Below are 19,725 nucleotides of genomic sequence, written 5' to 3'. Positions count from 1 at the left end.
GAAGATATACAAATGGTCAATAAGCACATAAAAAAGACACTCAACATCACTTATTTTTAGGAAAATGCAAATGAAAACTACAAGATACTACTTCACACCCAATCAGATGGCTACTGCTAAAAAAAAGCCCCCAAAAAATAAGCCTTGGTGAGGATGTGAAGAAACTGGAACCCCTACGCACTACTGGTAGGAATTTATACAGCTACTGTAAAAAATAGTACAGAGTTCCTCAAAAAGTTGAAAATAGAATTATCGGATGATCCAGCAATTCCACTTCTGGGTATGTACCCAGAAGAATTGAAAACAGGGATTTAAAAAGGTATCTGTACACCCATGTTCACAGCAGCCTTATTCGTAACAGCGAAGATGTGGAAGCAACCAAAGAGCTCATCAAGGGATGAGTGGAAAATCCCTAAGACGGAATGTTATTCAGTCTTAAAAGGAAATAAATTCTAGCACATTTTACAACAAGGATGAACCTTGAGGACACAATGATACATGAAATAAGTTAGTCACAAAAGGACAAATACCGTATGCTTCCACTCATTTGAGGTACCTAGAGGAGTCAAATTCATACAGATGGAAGCAGAATGGTGGTTGCCAGGGGCTGGGGAACGTGGAGTTAGTGTTTAACAGGTACAGAATTTCAGTTTTACAAGATGAAAAGAGCTCTGGAGATGATGACTGCACAACATTATGTATTTAATACCACTGAAATATACACTTAAAAACAGTTAAGATAATATACTTAATGTTATGTGTATTTCATCACTATTTTAAAAATTGAAAGAAGTCTATTACATGTTAATATAAATCACATTTTTACGAAACTCTCCTGCAGTCAATCTGTTATTGTATCACGTCACATAGCCTCTGAAAAATTCTACTTTACACACATGAGAGAGAATGGAGAAGCAAATAATGTTGTAATAGTATTACCAAAACAGTTTTGACTTCATAGATCCCCTAAAATGGTCTCAGAAAACTTCCAAGAGTCCACATTTCTAATTCAAGAATGGCTGCACTATTCATATAACACTTTTTTTTTAATTGCTTAACTTGGTCTGAAGCCTCCATCTGCCCATGTTATTTGATTACTTCCTATGAACCTAATTAATCTCCAGGGGAGCTAATGAAAGGGAAATGCTGTAACAAGGCATCCAGTGAGTTTGATCCTGAAATGAAAGGAACCCCCCACCCCTTCACTCTGGCCTGGAGAAGGGGGGAAAAAAAAATCAGAACTGGTGGGTGAGGGGAGAGTTCATGAGTGAGTGTGCTAGCAAAAACCAAAGTGAGAATTCTAATTCTGTATTTGGAAAATATAAGTCTTGACGGAACTACAGTAAATAAGATGAAAGGAAATACTGATTGCTGGAATATGCAAACAATGACCACCTTGTGCACATCTCCATTGGGAAGAAGACATCTCATTCAGTGCTACAGTCCAGGCACAATACCACTACACGAGAAGCTTCTTGCTGAGGTGGATCTGAAGCCCTGAACACTCAAGCCAGTAACTGCCCGCATCAGAGATGCAGATAATAGCAGTAAAGAAACAGTGTTTCCGATATTTTAACAAATATCAGTGTGGTTTAGAACATTCAATTATTTTAGAGTTGAATGAATTAATTTTCTTCAAATTCTACTTTCATAAGTAATTTTATGTGGCAAATTCAGATCTCCCAATTTCCAAAGAAATCCATCAGAGAACACTTCTGGCCACAATCCTATTTTCCTCCTTCTTCCCATGGCCAAATCCATCAACTATGCTTCCTTTTCAGTTCCTCTTCACTCTGATCTTCTGAGACTTTGTTTCTATTCTCCTGACAGGCCCTCCATCACTAGTTTCTTCTGGTTCTGCTCAGTATCCGCCTTCTATTCTAAAGATTCTATTCTGATTTTGTTATTAAACATTTTCATTTTCAAGGACTGCTGTTCAAATAGTATCTAAAGCAAAAACAGGAGCTCAAAATACATCACATTCAGCTAAATCAAACTGTAGAAGAGTTACTTTATCAAAAGCAAGTGTCCTCATAATGAAACACTGTCCTGTAACAAGATGTGTATTGGTGGCAACAAAGCCTGAGGGGAAGCTCCTAATCCTCTCTTCCTCCCAGTTCCCTGCTGGGATAACGCAACTACCAAAGTAACCTTGGCCCAGAGCTAGAGTCTGGAGAAGAGCTCAGACCTCATGGTTACCAAAAGAGGAGGCAGTTGTGGGCATCACTAGGTACCTCAGAAAGATGGACACTGGAGAGAAGACCACTCACTCATTCCCAAGACTATGGAGTCCCGCATGTGTGCGTGCGGGCACAGCAAATGCCAGGGGAGTTCACTGGGCGACGGAACAGGAGTGTCCCTGTCACTTGTGTAAAGTTCTGGGAAATTCCATTCACCCCGATGCCTGAAGCAAAGTGGAAAATTAAAAAATAGGGATAAAGTGAGCTCATACACAAGAAGGGCTTTTCCCCCAACATTCCACAAATCGAGTCCAACAAACCCACAGCAAACACCCCACTGGAGAGAAATCTTCACCTTCCACTTTCTGTCAATTAACCTCTAGTCAAAAAGATCCTTATATCCTGCTCTTGACAGGTGTTTAAAGCATCTACAACCACCAAAGGAGCAGGCAAAAAAGAAAAAAAAAAAAAAGAAAGAAAAAGATCCTAGTCCTTTAAGAGGACACAGTAGCCCAGAAGAATGGCATATTAGTAGCTTGGCTGTCATAACAGAAAATACCATAGACTGGGTGGTTTAAAGAGCATTTTCTCACAGTTTGGGAGGCTGGAAGTCAGAGATCAGGATGCTACCATGGTCAGTTCCTCTTGCTCACAGATGGCCACGTTCTGACCATGTCCCTACAAGGCGGAGAACGAAAGCAAGCCCTCTGGTGTCTCTTCTTATCAGGACACTAATCCTATCAGATCAGGGGCCTATCCTTACGACCTAATTTAACCTAATTATTTCCACAAAGGTCCTATCTCCAAATAGGCTTTAACATATGAATTCTGGGGGACACAATTCAGTCCACAGCAATCAACCTGTTGGCTACAAAATGAAACCTCAAATTAAAACTGAACAATACACAACAAAATGGGAGAATGTCATAAGCATAAAGTGGAGTAAAAGAGGCAGACACAAAATAATATTGTATGGTTCCATTAGTACAATTTTAATAGAAAAAACAGTATCTATGGTATTTTAGAAGTCAAGACAGTGGATGACTTGGAGAGGAAGGACAGCAAAATGATTAGGAGATAGAAGGGAGGGCTTCTGGAGTTCAAGTCATGGTATATTCTTGCCCTGGGTCATGGTTATGCAAATTTGTTTACTTTGTGATAATTTATCAAGCTTTACACTTAATTTGGGCACTTTTTCTGGATGTGTGCTTTATTTCAATACAGAATTTTTTTTTTAAGTCAGTGATGACTTTAAAAAACCATAATAAAAAGTCAATGGATAATGATGACTAAAACTGAAAAATAATTAAGAATAAAACATGCTATTAAAGGATACAAAAATAAAACCTAAAAAAATCAGTTTAAAAGACTAAAAGTGGCCATATTAGGAGATTAGGAAAAGGGGGAAGGGGAGCAGCAGACACTTAAAAAAAAAAAGCTCTGACTCTTTAAACTGTATAATATATAACTTGAACAAAAATAAATAGAATTTTTTTGTAACCATAAGGAGGACATATGGTTAAAGATAACAGTGATCACATGCATTTCTTTCACCTCCCCAATTAAAGGACAAAGACAAAATGGCAAAGAATATCAAAGAGAATAGGAGAAGTGGCATCAGCAAACAAATGACTTTAAACACTTTCTAGGAGACAAAAATCAGAGGCACACGTAGCAGGGTACGTACAAGCCTAGAGATGCTCAAAGAAGGGTATAATCCAGGAAAAACTTTACTGACCAAGGAAAGTAACTGTGTGCTCTGTGGAAGATACTAGTGTCAAGGTCGACCTTCCTCCTGGCCACCACGAAGCTCAGCCAGGACCCTCCACATACCTCACGCAGAGAGCTCTCAGCTTGCTTCTTAGTTCTCCACACTTGAAACTGTTTCCAAGAATCAGACATATGAGGAAAGCCTACAGTTTTTTCTAATACCCCTTCCCATATATCTGTACTTTGGAGAAAACACCAATAATCAAGCCTCTTCTTTCAAAAAAAAAAAAAAGAGAGAGAGAGAGACACAGCTGGTTCTCTTTATTCACAGCAATTGTGTTCTATGAATCACTGTGAACGATGAACCATTTCCTAGGAGAAATACAGAAATTCGTGTGAACCCCGGTCATAATATTTTTATCAACTGAGCAATATATAACCTTGTTTCATGTATGTTTCTGTTTAAGGACTCCTCATTTACTATACATTATTGATTCATTAACACTGAACAGCACTAACTCATCCCTGAATAAAGCTTATCTAACAAATGTACTTTCTTGGGGGAGGATACAGCTCAGCAGTAGAGTGCGTGCTGGGTTCAATCCCCAGTACTTCACTAAAAAATAAAATAAAAATTTAAAAAATTAATTAACAAATGTATTTGCTCTATAAAGCACATCACAGCCTTCCACTTAGGAACACTGGCTAGTACCTCAGCCCTACACTTGGGAGCCATTTTAAACATCAAAAACCACCAACAAAACACACAAAAATGTGAAAAACTGGACTAAACAGACCACAAAATGGGCATTTGTTAACAGTATAAAGGCTGAAACAAGGTAGAGTGCCACCTTGTTACAATGCAGCTGGGAACTGCACATTAAGCAATTCAAACTTCTAGCTGTTCTGTGCATGTTCGAAGAGGACTGAAGCAGCATGCTAGTTTTGACTTTGAGACTGCAAACACACTTGTTTTGAATAAACATTCTATTAATCACTAGCTCTCCCCCCCGAAGTGACGACTCGCTGAGTTTGGTATAGCACCAAAGAACAGTATTCGGAACCACCAGAAAGGGGGACTGAGATACCCCTTTCTTTTCAGCTGCATCTCTGTGTAGGGCTGGATTTTCTTCATATACTGCTACCAGAACAACATACCAAAACAGTCAAAATGCAGAAGTAGCTATGAAAATCCAGCTAACTTCCTAATTTAGCCAGACATTAAAGAGACTTGTGAAAAATTAAAATGACGCCCTTCCCAATAATTTGTTTTAGGAAATAGCTATTCTTCATTAAAATGTTATTTACATTAATATGCAACAGGTCTGTTATTCTTTAAATGAATTAATGCACATTTTCAGTTTCTTAGTATTAACTTCTAACACAGTAAACAGTAACAGACACAAGCCATATAAACAAAAGCTTGCTGTGAATCCTTAAACTACAAAGTTTGATGGAACTCTGAGACAAAAATGTTTGAAAACTGCTGTTCTAACAATGGAACTGCACATAACCTACAACCATGATTTACACAGCAATGCAGAAAACTGCTGAGGATAAAATTCTGAGGGGAAAAAATCAGGATACAAAATTATGTTGAAAATACATATAAAATACAGAGAATATACAAAAAATAAAAATGGTATTCAGAATATTATGACTGCGGGAAGTTCTTCCTCGCTCATCTCCAAACTTCCTCTAAAGCTATTAAAGTAGTCTTCACATACACACAAAAAGCGACTAAAATATATAACCATTTAGTTAAAGTCTCAAGAAGTTTAGTACATTACAGGATGAAGAACTAGGGTTTTATCATTCTTATAACCAACAGCAAACACTTCCTGAGTACTCAGAGGCCAAGGCAAATGAGACTCAAGATCTAATCCTTCCCTCTGCCCTCTGTCTGGTGTCTCCTGTAGTGCAGGAGAGAGGACAGAGATATGACAAGTTAACAGCACAAGTCCAGGTAAACGTGGAGGACTGACAGTAACAGCATACAGCCATGACAAGTTAAGACAACAGTGGGAATGATATTTCAAGAATTTCTGAAAGAGAGAGGAGAAAGCAGAGGAAAGGACACTATAACCAGAAACAATGTGATTTCCCCAGCACGACTTGGGAAAGACTCCAGACTTGGAGGTTCTGGGGAACCAAAGACGACAGGGAAGCTGCTAGGCTAACTCCAAAGTCAAAAGTCTTTATAGAGAACACTGCTGCTCCCCAACCCAACCAAGAACCACTAGAAATTTATCCTGTGGAGAAGATAATGAGGCTCTGGACTACAGGCCGACGGGCCCAGGAGAGGGCAGAAGTGAGGCATGGAGATGAAAAGGGAGGAATTACTGTCAGAATGCCACTGAGGGGTGGGATCACAGGTCCACCCAGGCAGAATAGGGGATCCTTAACCTACAGAACTGAATGGTTCCAGAAAAGAAAGAGACTAAAGACAGATATCTGGTAAAATAAATAAAAGCACTGGACAAGTCCCAAAAGGAAAGCTCTGAGGTCAGACATATCTTACGCATGCAAACGCAGCTTCTGGTCAGCTTCTTACGGTTTCACCTTAAATACAGACAAATAACCAGAGGTTACCAGGTTCCAAAGAAAGTCTCTGTATGAAAGACAGACACCAAGCGAGAACCCCAGAAAAGAGAAACAATGTAGGGAGCAAAAAAATCTATCTTAAAAAAAAAATAAATAAAGCCTTTACGTATCCTCAGGAAATGAACAGAAGAAATAGCATTCATGATACCAGAACTGGACACTATAAAGACAGCTAATCAGAAAATAAGAAGTAACTGGGAGGAGAGGGGAGGACATACAGGAACATAAATGTAATAGAAAGATTGGAAGATAAAAATAAAGACATCTCCCAGAAAGTAAAATAGAAGAAACATAGAGATAGAAAACAAAAAACATTTTTTTTAAATCGAGGCTCTTTCAAGAGTTCCAATTCCCGATTAATTAGAATACCAGAACTAAGATTTTAAATTATAAAATAAGACAATTCCCAGAACTGAAAGAATTTCCACCTTAAAAGGGTCCGATGAGCACCAGGAACAATGAATGAAGACCAGCTCTTTGGGACTTCACTGTGAAATTTCTAAACAGCAAGGATAAAGGATAAAGGTCTAAAAAGCTTCTAGAAATGGGGAGAAAAAAGCCACATGCTTAAGCCATTTACAGTGTTATATACACTAGTCTTTAGAACTATCAGCATCTGAAAACCCTTTATGATCTTAATCTTACTGAGTTTCCCACTCTAACCACCTCTTCCTACTTTTCCCATCCACTCACTCTAGAACTCCAGTAACTGTCTGAACTCAGCAGGATCTATAACCCATTGATTCCACCACCTTCTTATGGTCTGCCTTCCCCTTCAAGTTCTTACTTCCGACTTAGATCTGTAGTCCTTCATTGTAATCACTCCCTTGGGTATTCCATATCACTAAGTGTGACAAAATTCCAACCACCTACAAACGTCATGCCTGCACCTGGTTAACTGAATGTTGCTGGAAAGTAAGTTACAGCTGTGCTGTTATTTCCATTTTAAATCCATGATCACCAACCTCAAGGAAGCTTGAGGGCTGCCTGGTAATTCAACTGCATTTCTCCATTCCATTCACTCTGCTAGCCCATTAATTATGTAACCTTCTCAGATCTCTGGTATCTCCTATCTCCTCGATAATCACACTCTTAGTTGATCATCTCACTTTCCATTTTACTGAAAAAAGAGCTGCAGTAAGAAAACTTCTCAAGCTCCCACCACCACACAGAACCACTCACCTACAGAGTACTGGCATAGTACCGGTACTCTACTTTCCTCCTGTTTCTAAGTAAGAACCATCCAGGTTATCCAAGGCCACTTCTTCTACCATCCACTCTCACCCCTCCAATATCTCTCACAAGCACCACTTTAACTGCCTGTTAAATTACTGCCATTAGCAGACAAACATGTTGGTATTCTGCCCACCTTTAAAAAAATATCTTGGCCTGACATCTCTCTGTAGCCACCATCTCATTTATTTGTGCCTTGAAAGAGCTTTCTTGCTGTCTCTAATCTCCATCCCCCTATTCTCTCTTAAACTAAAACATCACATCATATGCATGGGTACTGCAAGATAGCTGAAAGATATATTGGAACACCTGGGACAACTAGCAGAAAATACACAGAACCATAAGACAGTTTAAAAATAAAAAACCTGATGGGGGAGGGGACAGCACAGTGGTAGAGTGAGTGCTGTGCATGCACAAGGTTCAACCCCCAGCACCTCCAATCAATCCATCCATCAATCAATAAGCAAGCAAGCAAGCAAGCCTATTTACCCCATCCCCCCCAAAAAAACCTTGAGGCAACTATTAATTCTAAACACAGTAAAAAATTATGTAATAAAAAAATTATTGTGGTCCAATACTGAACAATATTTACATAGCTTAATTAAATAAAAACACTTTAACTTTAACCAAATACATCGTTGCAACAGAAAGACTGAGGATAGCACAGCGAAAAAAAAAAAAGTGACAATGAATATATGTATGTTCATGTATAATTGAAAAACTGCTCTACACTGGAATTTGACACAACATTGTAAAATGACTAACTCAATAAAAAAGTATTAAAAAAAAAAAGAAAGACTGAGGAAAGGAAAGTAAATGTGGAAGTGAGTTATTCAAGAAAGCTATATCCATCTTCCATATGGAGAAAGTCAGTGATGTCTACAATAATAAATCTAGAAATAACCAAGAGTATCAGAAGAAAGAGCCTGAAAAATTTGAAAGTAGAAGCCTCTGAGTAATGCTACTGAGTGATAAGGATGAGTGGGAAGAGTCCAGTTTCAGTTAGGAACTTTTTAGTATTATTTGACTTTTTAATCTACATACATGCATCACTTTTGGAAAAATAATTTTTTAAGATAATAAAAAACAGCCTCAATTAAGTACCAAATGACAGATACAAGTAAATTCTCCAATGATTCATGTAAGGGGAGAGATCTCTGGGAGGCTATAAAATAAGTGGGGGGTAAAAATGAACTTGAAATAAAACCTTGACTTGAAAGAAAACTAATACTAAAACAGACAATATTTCAAAGACCAAAATAATCTTCAGCTGTGAAAAGCTAGCCAAACACATGACAGCAGATGGAACTAACATCCCCAAATCCCAAAAATGGGACAGCTGCTTCTATGACAATAAGAATAATAGGTAGCATTTTGACCAAAGAGCTAAATCAGATGAGTTTTATGACTAGCGCTTGTATTTTTAAACATATGTAAAATAAGGATTTTGGCGTATTTCTGATTGGTTTATGGTCTAAAAATGAAGAATCATCCTAGAAAGAGGGGTCTCACCTACACCAGATGTCTACCACAATCATTCCACTTTAAAGACTTGATTAGAAACTGTTCTCTAGATGTAAGATGTTCTCTTGTTTATAATTCATTACACGAATTTGTTCAGTAGAAATGCCATTCTTCCAATTCATAAATTTTCTTGAGCATCTTTTATGTTCACAATAACCTTGTAACGTAAGTGTATGATCCAGATTATCCCCGTTCTCTTCTTTTAGAGAATTCTTTTCACTATATGATTCTACCACATTGCTATTCTTACTCCAAGGATAGCAGTTAAAACTGTTTCTTAACGTAAAATAGAGTAATTGTCTTATACTGACTCAGAATGAATGCAGTCTCCAAATCACCAATAGCACTCAAGAACACTGGGTTTTCTGTAGCAGTCTTAGCTACCTAGACAGGCAAGATACATCACATTCCCACTGAAATGCAAGAGAATGCTGACAGAAATAAAGACTAGCTTTTAGTGGGCTGAGAACAGCACCAAGTGATAAAAGCACAGTAATAAAACAGACCAGAGGTTTTAAGTTTCTTTCTATTAGGAATATTACACTGTAATAAACCTGTAATAAAACCAACCTTATAGAAAAACTTTCGTTTTTCACCACATGACCCAGCAATCCCACTTCCAGGTTGACTATCCTAGAGAAATTAAAATTTATGTTCATATAAAAACCTGAACAGAAATGTTTATAGCAGTTTCATTGATAAATGCCAAACACTGGAAACAACTCAAATGTCCTTCAGTGGGGGAGTGGGTACAAACTGTGGTCCAGCCACACAATGGAATACCACACAGCAATAAAAAGGAACAGACCATCAACACCATGTTCAACAACTTGAATGAATCTCAAAGGCATACTGAGTGAGGCAACTTACTGTATGATCTCATTTACTTGACAGTCTTGAAAGAGACAAAATTATGAGAATGGAGAACAAACATGTGATTGCAGGAGGTTATGTTGCCAGAGAGGAGGGGGCAACCATAAAGGGATCACACAAGAGAGTTTTCTGAAGTAATGGAACTGCTTTGTATCTCGATTATGGTGTTGGTAATATCGATCTATAAATGCAGTAAAATTTACAGAACTGTAAACCAAAACAAATAACAATGTATAATTTTTAAAGTAACATAAACTTGCTTAATTTTAATGTCCAAAATGAGAGTTCATTCAAAAGGTATTCAGATACAAGATGTTGTACAAATGTGGTAGCTTTCCCATATATTCACAAATCCCATTCACAACAGCAACAAAAATTACAAAATATCTTGGAACGAATTTAATGAGAATTTTATGAAAAACCCAGATGAAGATTACAAATCTTAAAAACAAAGTTGAGGCACACTTTATATTTCTTGATAGAAAGACTTGGAATCACTAAAATAGCAAATTCCCCCTCATCAGTTTATAAATTCAATTCCCACCAAAATTAATCTAACCAAAATTCCAGTAAGTCTGTTCTTAGAACATGGTAACTTAATTCTAAAATCCATCTGACAGAGTAAATGGCAAGAAGAGATATGAAATTTTTGAAAAATAAACATAGTCAACAGAGGACTTAATCTACTCCAAAAAATCAACATGTACAATCAAGAGCTGCAGTAATAAAAATACCATGCTATGGGTACAAAACTAAATAAATAAATCAGAAAAACAAAAGGACATGTATGGGAATTTAGAAATCAGGGGGAAAGGACAGATGATACTGAGTCAAGCAGTAATCCACATGAGAAAAAAAAAAAGTTAAAGACCTACACACCTCATACTAATACCCCAAAATATATACCAAATGAATTAAACATTCAAACGTCAGCAACAGGAGTATTTTAAGAACAGAGTCACTTTTAAAATCTTGGGGCAAAGAAAATCTTCCTCACCAAGACGTGAAGCCCAAATTAGACATGAAACCCAGACAGACTGATGTCTGAAATACACAAAGGATTTTAAATCACTAAAATTTAAAAGAGAAAAGAAAAACGGGTAAAGGATACAAACAGGAAATTTATTTTAAAAAGAAAATAATGAATAACACAAATATGAAAATATCAATCTAAATGGTTATCAAGAAAAAAGCAATCCTTTTTTAAATACCATTTTTTGCCCATCAGATAGATAAAAATCATCTACAGCATTAGCAAGGGTTTAGAAAAATGTTAAGTAAAAACCTTTCTCTCAAGCCAATCAAGCAGTACCTATTACAGTGTCAAATACTGATCCCTGTGACCCAGGACTTCCACTCTAGGAACTTATCCTACAGAAATACTCTTAGTAAGAACACACAGAGTTATGTTAAAGAACAATCACTACAGGTGTTTGTAATAGCAAAGCAATCAGAAACCACCCAATGCCCACCAACAGGGGATAAACCATGGCACCAGCACACATTGGAAAACGATGTTCCATCAAACAGAATGTGTGTCAGATCTAAGATCCAGACATGGTCAAGTACGTTAAGAAAAATTATCATTATGTCCCACAAGTCTCTTTGTTAAAATAAATAAAAAGTTACTGTATATATTAAAAAAAACTGTGGTAATCTACATCAAACTGCTAAAAGTGATCCTCTTTGAGGAGAGAAAAGTTCAAGGAATTTTTACTTCTACCTAATGAATTTCTACAATGTTTATATCTTATGATTCTGGGTAATACCTACAATGGGGGGGGGGGGAGTAATATGGTTTTGTCCAAAGTTAAAAAAAAAATGTTTTTAAATGTAGCTACTATCTAATCAGATTCAAGCATTTCTGGAGAAAGAACCTACTAGATGTCAACATGGCAGGCCACACTCCAGACACACAAGTTCTGTAATCCACCATCTCTTCCTACAGAAAGAAACTGGCCACGTAAACACCTGAGATTGGTGAAGGAAGCGGGGAGGGTAGAGCTCCGTGGTAGAGTGCATGTTTAGAATGCACGAAGTCATGGGTTCAATCCCCAGTCCCTTCATTAAACAAACAAACAAACCTAATTAACACCCCCTACCCCCCTAAAAAACAAAACACCCAAATAAACAAAAACCTTTGATCAAGGGCAGCAAAGAAAGCTCCACCCATTCACTGATTCCAAAAGTAGTCCAGGCATTTCTACAAGGAGTCTTAACCGGGGAACTGCCACTAAAATTGAGATGAAATGTGAAGCGGTACATTTTTAGTTACAGTCTTTATTTAAGACTCCAGTTAGCACAAACTAACGCTCCCCAACCTTCTTTAGATCCCAGCACACACAGAAGATAAGAATATTTTAGAGAGCAAATTGTAGCAAAGCCAGAGTAAGTCTTGCTCCAGCAGCCCCAGGCATGCTGGGGTGCAGGCATCAATACCACTGCACACCTGTAATACAATCTTGGCACGGGTATCAAGAGGCCCTGACACAGGGGAAGCATTTCTTTAAAAAAGCTTCCTTGAAAAGTGTCATTAAATTCACACAACGAATATTTATTAAGTACCTAATAAGTGTCAAACACAGTTAAATACTGATGTCTACCCAACAGACTAGAGGAGGAAGACAGGTAAATCAGCAATTCCAAAATAACGTAAAACATGCCATCTGAGGGAAGTATCAGGATTTTTAACATGACTCCCACGCCTGGGGAAAGGGAGTCTGTCTATGACTACTTTCCAAAAGAAGTGATTCCTACACAAAAGGCTGAAGTGTACTTCAGGTAAAGGTACAAAGATCCAAATGCAAGAAACTATGTCAAAAGAAGCAAAACAGGTTCTTTATGGACTGCACAAAGTAGAAAGTGAGGAGGGAGCTAATTTAGTAGCAATTTTAACAGAAGTGTTTTTAATAAATATGGAATGTGGTTGAGCAGAAAGCCATTATCACAAATATTAGGAAAGCATGTGCGTTCCCACACAATAACCTCTCAAACACAAGCTATGAGAAAAATATTTGGGGAGATGAAGAAACCTCTTGAAGACAAATCTATAAAAACAGACAACACTACTGATTTGCAGGTTCCATGAGCTTACAGATGAAGTCCCAAATTTTTACTATGTGGTAGAGTTTACTACTGAAAAAGAACAAAAGTCTACCTCTTTTTAAATGTGAAAGACTATTCAAATTCTCAATATAATCTTCACATTTAAAGAAATGGGACAGCATAAGAACTCTCAGATAATTAATATATGTTTCTTGTTCTTAAAAAAAAAAAAGTTGAATTAGCTTAGAAACAAGCCCAACTATATATACTTCTCTTCCCCTCTCTCTCTCTCACATGGAACTAAACAGATCAAGTGTCACAACAGAAATCAAGCGTAATTTGTATTTACCTCTCTGCCTGTAAGGATGTGTCTTGCCAATTTCACTTTTGCAAAATTCCCCTTGCCGATTGTTTTCAACAGTCTGTAGTTTCCGATGTGCGGTTGTTCATCTGCACAGGAAGCTATAGAGTTTCTACACCGTGCTCCAGAGCGCCCGGTGCGAGAGGTAACTTCTTGCCGCCCATCTCCATGTGACGTGTGCTACAATATAACATATGACAAAGGTAAGGAAATGAGAGAACCATAGTACCTGACAAGTTTTAAGAGCTTCAAGATGAAGAACAAAACATCACTGCTTTAATTTTAATCCCAATGCATCTGGCACTTTAAAGGAATCTGCTCACATGATATAAATTTATGAGGAAAACATGAGAATGCTGAGAAGAGAAATATCAAGTGTTTAAATTCAACTGGGTGTTCAGAAAGAAATGAGGTATTTTCTTTATGTGGCTATAACAAAAAACAAGAGAAACAGAGCTGCCTTACACTCAAAAAGAACTTAACTTTTCCATATGCTATTAAATGTACCAGCACACATTATCCTTAACACACTTTGTGAAGTGGGCAGAACAGCTAATATCACCATTCACCAGATGAGGATACTTTTGTGATTTATTCACGGCCAAATCACTAGTGAGAAATCCAAAGAAATCTGGATTCTTAACTCCTTTCCAAACTATGCTACTAACAATAATCCAAAATAACGTGTACCTCTTAATAAATATTTGTTGAATCAATGAATACAGTACTCAACATGCCCCACAAAGATAAAACAGATCATGCATGACTCTATAACCATACTAAACACAAAGGTACTAGAGTCAGGTTAGTCTGATGTGTACAAGCCTGTACGCACAAGCAGCCAGCTGCCTAGCGCTTCCTGTTTCCCCACACATGCTCACAGAGGCCGGGCCCCAATGCCTTCCCTTCATGGCAGCTAACTCCTTCCTGCTCAAGGAAGGCCTCTCCCTCTCAGGACGCTCACACAGACACTTTTGACTTCCTTCATTCTTTTCTCTCTTCTAAGGTTTTGTCCAGGAAAATGTTCCCTCTTTCTTGTGTTCTCTACTTACAGGTCAAAACAAGACTGATTCTAGGGATGAACATACGAAACTATGCTTTGTAAGACACTCCTATCAAGGAAAAAGGAAAAATAAGTATCTTACAGTGAAAGCTTAAGAATCTGACCATCAACCTCTGAAGCCCTCAAAAGTTGTCCTTTCACAATGAATATATGTTATGTTCATGCATAACTGAAAAATCGTGCTCTACACTGGAATTTGACACAACACTATAAAATGACTGTAAGTCAATAAAAAAATGTTAAAAAAAATGTTGTGCTTTTCAGAATGTCCATGTTAATCTCCATCTACTTGCTCATATTCCTCTAAATCTCTCTCCCTAGTACCAGGTTTTGCGATAGGTTCTCTTCTGTTTAATTCAGTTATCACATAATACTGCATTGCAAACAATAATTTCTATGTTTCTTACTGTAAATGTATATTTTAGGTAAAACAGGCTTTTACAAACTGGTTACAAATCTAAGCAACTTTGTTCCTATAACAAAAAGGATTCTAGGGGGAGGGTATAGCTCAGTGGTAAGAGTGTGTGCTTAGCACGCACTGAGGTCCTGGGTTCAATCAATCCCCAGTACCTCCATTAAAATAAGTAAATAAATAAACCTAGTTAACCTCCCCTCTCAAACAAAAACAAAACAAACAAACAAAAAGGATTCTAATTTCCAGATTACAACTTTGGGAGAACAGTCTATTTATAAGTGAGAATTTGTTGATCAAAGCAAAAACTAAAACAACTAAGATATGACACTAAGGCCTTACACAAAACAGGTATACTCTGTTGTACCCAAGACATGCTGTTGTAATGCAAATTCTAACTCCAATTGTCTGTTGTCTTCTGCTCTCCTGGACCAAGAGCAGTGTCCAAAGATGGAGGGCCAGAGGACCAAATAAGCCTGGACATGGAGATCAATCTTCATGGAGCCAATGACCCCCAGGTAAACTCTGTGTGAAGAAGCACTTTTTTTTATTGTGTTAAGCCACTAAGATTTTGGTCAAGTATATTACTACAGCATAACCTAGCCTAACCTAATATACCCTTAAGCAAATAAATAATCATAATACAAAGCAAAAAGAAAACTGCATTTCCCCATAAGATTATAAACTCATATAACAGATCAAAATATCTGATGTTTGTTAAATTCCAACAGAGTTAAACTTAGTATATTTCATTTGGCGTTTCCTTACATAAAATCCTTAAATTTTAAAATTTAATGTGTTTAACTTAAAAAATTGTCTCAAAACAGAAGTAAATTAAATTGCCTTATGCTTCTACTTGACCTTGTTTTAATTTTTCCCATGTATCCATCAGTGGCCCTAAAGAAGAAAAGCTTTCCTATTCCTATATCATAACACTCAATGCCAATACTAAGCATTTTAATAATTTTGGATTCTTGCCAATTATTTCATGCATGAATTTCTTTTCTCCCTAAGGTGACGATAAACAACCTGAGGACCAAAAAAAGTTACATAATTCTTCAGTAGCCACTTTCTGTGGCAGCACTAACAGGTACTCAAAGCTGTTTAATTCTTTTTTTTTTTAAATTGAAGTACAGTCAATTACAATGTATCAATTTCTGGTGTACAGCACAATGTCCCAATCTTGCATATACATACATATATTCGTTTTCGTATTTTTTTTCCAAAGTTGTTTAAATCTTAAAAGATTTTAAGAGTCCTGATCCTTCTTCTTCCCAGGGAATTGAGACGATACCACTTTATCCACCATGAAAACTAGTACATGGGTAGTGCTACTAAAAATTATACAGAATCAAGCCAAAGACAGAAGACAATTAACAACTCATAACTGTTAAAACACATTCATTTTCAAACTAAAACCTCTCGTTAATGCAAAACATTTAAGTTGCCAGGTTATTATTAGGGAATGAAGTAAACACTGTAGGTACCTACTCAATATCCATTCCTTCCTTCCTAATTTCTCAGAGAAGCTAGATGTGTGTTTGGAAAAGCAACATGGCCAGTGAAATTCTTGTTTTCCCAAACTTCGCTGCAGCTGGAGGTAGCATATGGCTTAGTTCTGGTCAGTTCTCATTAGTGAAGTCCATTGGGGGATTCTGGAAAACTTTTGTTTCTCATAATGGGAGATAGATACACTAGTATAGCCCCTTCTCCCGCCTTGAATGCAACCACAATACTTGGAGCTGTATAAGTGATCATGCACCCACAAGGTCTCAAACATAAAAGATGAAAATACTTTATAAAACCACCAGCTCTAATAATACTGAACTGCTGATCCAAAACTAGAAGCTGTCTAGATTTCTTTCATTGAGAAAAACAAATCCTTATTTGGTTAAGCCATCATGTTAGGTTTTGTCACTTTCAGACAAAGGACTACTAAACTGTTACAGGGGCCATATCAATATTAATGTAAGAAGCAATAAGAAAAAGATGAATGGGGAATGCATTTCATTTTATGTTATACATAACAGTTCTTTTAAAAAGTATCTATATATAAAAGAGCCATAGAATATAAATCATTATATTTGTGATGACACAAACAGGAATATACCTTAGATACACAGACACCAAAAAAATTCGTGTGTGTGTTTTTTTAACATAATAAATATGGTTCCAGGTTTGCCCTCAGATTTATCTGCTAAAGTACCAATCTGAAATTTGAGAAGACTACTTAAAAAATCAAGTTTAAATGTTTACCACAACTTTACGCTATGTTTAAATCTTTCCTGAACAGAGTTTAGTCCCTTCTATAAAACACAAGACATGTGCCCACACATCCTTTCTAATCCTTAAAATAAACAAGCCACCTCCTTAACACATGGGCAGGTTTTTCAATGTAAAAAAATCTACAAAGCCAGATTGTGACAATAAGAGGCTATCTCCCAAATATTTTTGTACATTAGAGATATTCACAAAATCATAATTCATTCTTCAAAGCAGTTGGGCAGTTATTTCATTCACTGCAGGAAAAAATATCTGATAAGATTGAATAATTTGTGATTAAAGAAACTCTTAGCAAACTAGGAAGAGTGTAACTTTCTTAACTAGGTAAAAATCATAGAACAAAAACCCTTCAGCAAATATTACACTAAAATAAGAGACTTTACATTCTTTTAAGGTCAGAAACAAAACAAAGCTGCCTATTGTCACTACCATTATTTATTATTTATCACTATTATCACTACCATAATTTAACATAATACAGGAGGTCATGGTTAATATTTTAAGGAAAAAGGTTGCAAGATATGAATATCATTGCAGATGATATGATCTACTTACAAACCAAAAGAACTGGAGATACCAGTGTAACTCACGAGAGAGCTTGGCAAGATGCAAGATCAACCTATAACATTTCTCTATGCCAGTAGTAACCTACCACAAAATTTAACTAAAAGTAACCATTTATAATGGCAATAAAAGCTATAATGTAGGTAGAAAGTAACTTAATTGAGAATATATAACAGCTCTCTGGAGAAAGCTTTAAATTTTTAATAAAAGACATAAAAGACACTCTGAATAAATGGGAATTCCACACTCTTGGACAGATTCTACCAAAATTAATCTAAAAGTTCAATGCAATCTCAACACTTTCAGCCAGTAGTTTATGAGTAATTTTAAACTTACCCTAAAGTGTACATGGATGAGTATTTCAGGGCTGCAAGGTCAGCCTTGAAAAAGAACAGTTAAGAAAAACTCAGAAATAAAAAGTGCTCAAGATTAACACCAGTAACAGGACATAACTATCACTGTATACTCTTAATAGCATGCACTGAGAGGGGCACATCTTTTCTGTGGCATTCTTGCCAAAAATATATAACCTAATCTAATTTTGAGAAAACATCAGACAAAATTAAATTGTGGGATCTCTGATTGGATCCTAGAACAGAAAGAGAACCCCAGAGAAAAACTGGTGAAAATTCAAGTAAGTTCTGCAGTGACTATTAACAGTATCAGACCAATGTTAATGTTCTGGTTTTCATAACTGTTTCACAGTTATCTAAGTGTTAACATTAGGGAAGCTGAGTGAAAAGTATACACGAACACTGTACTAACTATGCAATTTCTATTTAACTCTAAAATTATTTCCAAATAAAAAGTTCAATAGATACACATACAGATACATAAATTACGATACACTACAAAGCCACAGTAATTTGAGAAGAAAAGAAAACCTGTGGGGTACTGGCACAACAGAAAAAGATCAATGCGACAAAATGCAAAGACATAAATGTATGGGAACATAAGATATGGTTAAAATGGTCCTATAAACCAGTGGGGAAAGGATGGCCTGTTGAGTAGCTAACAGTGGGAAAACTGGTTCACTATGTCAGCCTATAAAGACAAATAAAACTAGATCTCTGCCTAAATCCCTACATAAAAGGCAGGCTCCCTTTTAATCTAGAGGGATAAAAAACGTACATGTGAAATGTAAAATGACAAAAGGTTAACATACAAAATGTAAGAGAATATCCTTGTGACCCAGGTGTATTAAGTAAAAGTTCAAAAGCACAAACATAAGGCAAAGTTTATGTTGGCTACACCAAAATTAAGGATTTTTGTCCAATAAAGGCATTACAGAAAGATGATAGAAGACACATGCAATGTCTAAAACCTACATCAGATTAATACCCAGAAAATCAAGGAACACCTAAGAATCAACAAGAAAAAGACAACAACCAAACAGAAAAAGGGACAAAGGAAAAAGGGCAATTTACAGAATGTCCAACAAAGCCAAGGAATATATAGATATACTACAAATCATAAAGAAACACAAGTTAACAATGAGGTATCACATTATAGCTAGTAGGCTGGCAAAAAAAATTAGGAAGCTGGTAATTCCAAATGTCAGTAAGAACCAGGGATACCAAACCCCTATGCACTACTGGTGGAAGTGTGGGCTTATAGAGTCATCCAGAGCAACCTGGAAGTACTGACGTTTCCTGTGCCCCAGCAAGACCACTTCTAGCCACACATCCCCAAGAAATTCTTACACAATTCCATTACTCATTGTTGTAGTGTGTGTGTGTGTGTGTGTGTGTGTGTGTGTGTGTGTGTGTGTGTGTGTGTGTGTGTGTGGTGGCAGGGAGATGGAGGCAACCTGAACGTCTATCCTGATGAGTAGACAGATAAAATGTGGTAGACTCATACTACAGAGCACTAT

The 19,725-nt window shown here is 36.8% G+C and overlaps 1 protein-coding gene across 10 annotated transcripts in view; it reads right to left on the bottom strand.

The window, feature by feature from the left end:
• MARK3 (microtubule affinity regulating kinase 3) overlaps positions 1–19,725 on the bottom strand; it is a 92,274-nt gene that overhangs the window by 62,185 nt on the left and 10,364 nt on the right. For 9 of the 10 annotated variants that reach the window (XM_006216869.4, XM_006216865.4, XM_006216866.2 and 6 more), the window contains exon 2: positions 13,519–13,710. The exons of the other annotated variant lie outside the window; for it this stretch is intronic. In XM_006216869.4, the coding sequence (XP_006216931.3) occupies positions 13,519–13,710 (192 nt within the window). The remainder of the gene's footprint in view (positions 1–13,518; positions 13,711–19,725) is intronic. 10 annotated transcript variants of the gene reach the window in all.

Source organism: Vicugna pacos, chromosome 6 (assembly GCF_048564905.1).
Source record: "Vicugna pacos chromosome 6, VicPac4, whole genome shotgun sequence".
Lineage (NCBI taxonomy): Eukaryota > Metazoa > Chordata > Mammalia > Artiodactyla > Camelidae > Vicugna > Vicugna pacos.
The sequence above is the reverse complement of the archived record's forward strand: the minus strand, read 5'-3'. Positions and strand labels throughout refer to the sequence as shown.